Source organism: Mytilus galloprovincialis, chromosome 10, assembly GCF_965363235.1.
Source record: "Mytilus galloprovincialis chromosome 10, xbMytGall1.hap1.1, whole genome shotgun sequence".
Lineage (NCBI taxonomy): Eukaryota > Metazoa > Mollusca > Bivalvia > Mytilida > Mytilidae > Mytilus > Mytilus galloprovincialis.
In genome coordinates this window covers 75,165,620-75,171,318 of record NC_134847.1, presented here as the reverse complement: position 1 = coordinate 75,171,318, position 5,699 = coordinate 75,165,620, and the positions used below count along the sequence as shown (strand labels likewise).

The 5,699-nt window shown below is 34.2% G+C and overlaps 1 protein-coding gene across 1 annotated transcript; it reads left to right on the top strand.

Annotated features, from left to right (window-relative positions):
• Window positions 1–741: 741 nt before the first annotated feature.
• Window positions 742–1,698, top strand: LOC143049343 (CDAN1-interacting nuclease 1-like). Its single transcript, XM_076223017.1, has one exon. The coding sequence runs from the start codon at window positions 833–835 to the stop codon at window positions 1,676–1,678; it is 846 nt and encodes a 281-aa protein (XP_076079132.1). The 5' UTR covers window positions 742–832; the 3' UTR covers window positions 1,679–1,698.
• Window positions 1,699–5,699: the final 4,001 nt, after the last annotated feature.

The following is a 5,699-nucleotide window of genomic DNA, read 5'->3' as shown; positions in this document are numbered from 1 at the left end:
CAATGTAATCATCAAAAGTGACCTGTTAACTACGACTCTGTTGAAATATGATTCAGGTGCTAAATTACCATTAGATTTGATGAAGCTACCGATGTTCCATATGTTATTTATTTTTTTAGTTGAAAGACGTTAAAAGTACAGACATGCACAATAGGAAGCAACGTTCAAATCACCCAAAGCAAAACTAACCGGAAAGAAAAATTCAGATTCATGCGAACAACAGAACATGAACATGATGAAAAGGTATTTCAAGGGTAGATAAGGCTTAAAGTATGTCAACTCTGGTTTTTTTCTGAACGGCAGTACAGTACTGCCGGTGTTCTAGTGTGCGGCTACATGGCATATATGCACATATAAACACTCTCTAAAGTGATTCTTGAGTTTTTCTTTTGATCATATTAAAATAACTCCACGTTCAGTTTTGCTATATCATGTTTTAAGACTTTTCAGTATATGGATAAGTAAACTGCACATTGCTAACAAATAAATATTGATGCCAAGTTGCAACGTTAAAAACGTTAAAAAATGATTAATATACTGACAAATCCTTGTGTAATACAAATAAACACGGAAAAAAAAGATTTGAAAAACATAGAAAAACAAAAGTTTAATATATTTTCAAGTTCTTAAAAATGAAAATTCCTTATCTCTTTTATCATGTTTATATCAAGAAAAACATGCAATGACACAAATTATTAAATGGGACGAATGAGGAAATGTAATCAGACGCATTATGGGGCGAGATGTGCTTTTTCAAACATTCGATTGACATTGATTATTTGTTTACAAAATTTTGCGGGAAGTGAAAAGTATACTTTCCTGAATAAAAAAAATGAAGTTGGCTGTTTATAATGACGTTTTGAATATAATGCAGGAATACAACACTCGTGAATGCTTTAGACTGATACAGGAAAAATATCCCGATTTGTCAATCAATACTTTAGGCAGCATCTTTTCTCAAAATTACCAGAAAAAGATGAAGAAGACCCATCATATTCACTACAACCCAGAAAAAATGAATGAGTACTTTCAGCGATACAATTCGACTATCAAGAAAAGAGAGAAACATGTGTTACTAAGACTGGCAGATGAAATTGACCTTTCACCTGCACTCCTTGCAAGAATTATACTAGAAAGATACTTGTCACAAAGTGAGTATGCTGGAGAAACTGCTCCAAAGCCTAGAGTCACTCAAATGATGCGAGACCCTTCATTAATAACGAATTCAGTTCTGTCGACAGAAGTTCAAGAATGTATTTTAAGTGATGATCACTATGGTCCTATAGTAGATAGCATCAAACATGGAATTGGACAGGAATATGAATTTAAACTTACAAAAAAGTTAGACACTTTAGGATATGCTTATTTACACGAAGATCATATGCGTGCAAGGGGATATGACAAGACTCCTGATGTTAAACTTGAAGTGCCAATTAGTGTTGATGGCTATATTGTGAACTGGATTGAAAGTAAAGCTTCTTTCGGTGATGAATTTAGTAATAGAAATTATCTAAAAGACCAGTTTTGGAGTTACTGGAATAGGTTTGGACCAGGAATGGTTATCTATTGGTTTGGCTTCATTGAAGAATTAGATGTACATCGAGACAAAGGGATCATATTGAGAGATAGTTTTCCTGATAATATTGTTTGTTTGAATCCAATGGCAAAAGTTAAATAATATGATAAAAAGTTTATAAATAGTTGTATTTTTTCAGTTTTTACCTACAGTGTTCACGACATGATCAATGCATTGTATATACATTTACACTTGTACATGTACATGAACCTTGTAATTTGTAGTTTGAACATTTTTAGTGCAAACATTTATCACATTAAATATAAAATAAGAAACGATATCGATGTGGTATGATTGACATTGACAATGAGACAATTCTCAACCAGTTCTGTGATGTTCTCCTCAACTTTGCCACATTTAATACATGTACTTGTCCAAATCCATGAAATCAGGAACCTTGTAGGAGTTTGAAAATTGTATTTTGTGATTTCATGAGTTTTTTTTTTATCATTTGAATAACATGTAATTGAATATGCATGAAATAAGCATGAAATATGTGCCACTGGATGTTATGCAAGCAATCATCAACGAACTCAATGAGTATTGAGCGTCATCACTTGTTATACTAGTTAACTTTTAAAGAAATCTTTTCCCCTGAAACCCATTGGCCAATTTCAACACAAGAGTGCACACACTGAAATGTCTAGCCTTCTTTAATGCCATTGATTTGATGATGATACATTGTAGTTCTAATTTAAATATAAATCTTTACTAAAAGTATCACATAAACCTGATCCAAGAAAATGGGGTCAAGGTCAGAAAAACACATGAGAATACAATTACATGTACACCTGACACTCGTGCAATACACCAAACATAGTTGACCTATTGCTTATAGTTCCTAAGACTTAACAAAGAAAACTAAACATTGACCAATGAACCATAAAAATGAGGTCAAATTCAGATAAACCGTGCCAGACAGACATGTACACCTTAAGATCAATCTATGCATTAAAAATAGTTGACCTATTGCTTATAGTATCTAAGAAAAAACTTAACATTGACCAATGAACCTTGAAAATGAGGTCAAGGTAAGATGATACCTGCCAGACAGACATATCCATCTTTCAGGCCTTTCATACATTGTCATACAACAAATAAACCCAGAAGGGTGACTGGGGTATAGAAATATGGTCACTTGGTCTTCACTGGCAGTAAAATGCTTGCTTAAGTGGGGCGTCCGTTTGGCTGTGTGGGATGTATCAAGTTCGCAGTCACATCCAGTCAGAAGGGGGATGCTAAATCCAATGCCTCGTGTAAAGAGAGGGCCACGCTCTTTGCACGTTAAGAACCTTTGCAACAACTCTTTGAGGGGTCCGTAGGTGGCCTGTTGCAAGGCAAAATTTCTGTCCCTATCCAATATACCCTCATTTTCCAGTGGCAGTCCAAATTTCTCCAACCATCATCCTAGATTGCTTCTATTACAACAACCTACCTATTGTATTTATTGTGAACTTGTTCTCGTCCTGAATATGCATGAAATATTTGCCACTGGACGTTAAGCAACCAACAATCAATCAATCATACAACAAATATAGTTGACCTATTACTTAAAATTTAAGAAAAACAGACAAAAACACAAAATCTTTACACTGAGCATTGTACTGTGAAAAATGAGGTCCAGGTCATATGAAACCTCTGAGACTGACATGTTTATCATAAAATATTTCCATACACCAAATCTAGTTGACCTATAGCATATAGTGTTAGAAAAAAACAACAAAAAAACACAAAAAAAAACCCCTTAATTTTGCCTATTGAATCGTGAAAATGAGGTAAAGCTCAAATGGCACCTGCAAGTTGGACATGTACACCTTACAATCACTCCATACATTAAATATAGAAGACCTATTGCTTATAGTATCTGATATATGGACTTGAACACAGAAACTTAAACTTGTTCACTGATCCATGAAATGAGGTCAAGATAAAATGAAAACTGTCTGATAGGTATGAATACCTTGCAAAGGTTGCACATACTAAGTATAGTTATCCTTTTACTCATAATAAGTTATCTTAGGAGGGATATTTGCTTGAATCTTCTTCCATATTGGATTCTTGAATGCTTTGAAAATCAAATGACCTATACATGCAGTTTTGACAACTTTATTTAACCTGCCAACTATCAAGTGACACATGTTATAATAGTGGTAACCCCAATATAAAAGAAAAGACATAAAAGTTTGCAACTTAAGGTCACCATACAACCTTCAACAATGAGTAAAACAATTCAAACGAGAAATTTATGGGGCCAAGTTACGTACAAAGCAATAAACGAAAAGAACAAATATGATACACAGCAACAAACAACAACCATTGAATTACAGGCTCTCTATGTCCACCTGCTCATATCTATAGCATTTGTTTTAATAGATCTTGTTGACTTAACTTTTTTTCAAGTACAAATGTTGGCACATTACCATGAAAATGAGGTCAAGGACAGTGGCCATTTTGGTGTCACGATATCACAGTAGCATGGGTTCGAATCCCGGCGAGGGAAGAACCAAAAATATGCAAAAGCAAATTTACAGATCTAACATTGTTGGGTTGATGTTTAGACGAGTTGTTTATACATTATGTACACAGCCATGTATCACCATCATTGATGGCAATCCGATGGATACATCTGTTGTAGAGTTGTCACTTACTCAGACGTACTTATAAATATAATTATTTTCTGTGACTGTATATTACATTAATTTGTAGGATCCTTTACTATAGATAATTTAGCTGATCTGTAACAATAACATCTTCATGCCTTATATATCATGTACTGTAGTACGCCGCTAGATTAAAACTGACGAGGAAAGGTAACACATGGCCAGCGAAAGCTCTTTTTTTGAGAGCCCAGGTGGTCGTGTGGTCTAGCGGGACGGCTGCAGTGCAGACGATTTGGTGTCACGATATCACAGTAGCATGGGTTACAAATCCCGGCGAGGGAAGAACCAAAAATTTGCGAAAGCAAATTTACAGATCTAACATTGTTGGGTTGATGTTTAGACGAGTTGTATATATATATGACATCTATATACAAAGTATGAAGCTTCCAGGTCTTCCACCTTCTAAAATAGAAAGCTTTTTAGAAGATAGCTAATGTCGCTGGAAGGTTCAATATCCCTATGTTAAGCTTTCTGCGACAAAAGTCACAGGCTTGACAAAAACTAGACATAGTTTTGCCTCATGATAAAGAAAGTGCATATTAAAACTTCCCATTCTCAAACCAGTCACAATGTAAAAGTCTTTAGGCAAGGTTCATGTGAATGCTATGTTCCCATTCCAACCAAACTGGCTTTTATCAACAAGATCTATTAAAACAAATGCTATAGATATAAGCAGGTGGACATAGAGAGCCTTCAATGGTTGTTGCTGTGTATCATATTTGTTCTTTTCGTTTATTGCTTTGTACGTAACTTGGCCCCATAAATTTCTTGTTTGAATTGTTTTACTCATTGTTGAAGGTTGTATGGTGACCTTAAGTTGCAAACTTTTATGTCTTTTCTTTTATATTGAGATTACCACTATTATAGCATGTGTCAAATGATAGTTGGCAGGTTAAATAAAGTTGTCAGAACTGCATGTAGGTCATTTGATTTTCAAAGTATTCAAGAATCCAATATGGAAGAAGATTCAAGCAAATATCCCTCCTAAGATAACTTTTTTAATAATATACATTTTGTCTTCAAAATTTACAATGAAAGACTTAAAATATGATGAAAAATTCCTTACAATTGGGGTGGAGTGGAATTTCTGCCATTTATTCCGAATGCATAGATTATATCATCATACACTTGTAATCACAGATCATTTTACACAATATTCCCAAGACCACCAACGACCACTAGAATAAGATCTAATCCCAAGAAGATTGCAAACAAATCAATTACTACTAGGCAATACAATAAATCGTCTGCAAGAGATATTTAGAATTATTATTAGTACACATGGTATAATCTATTCATTCAGTAATCCACTCTACCACACAAGGTCCATGGATATGCTAATGAATGTCTGGTAAAATTTTGCTAAAACGGACACAATTCTAAAAATTTTAGATCATTCCTAACTTTAATTCTATACCGGTAACAGCATCACTGATTTGAAATGCTCATAAAATACAAGAGAA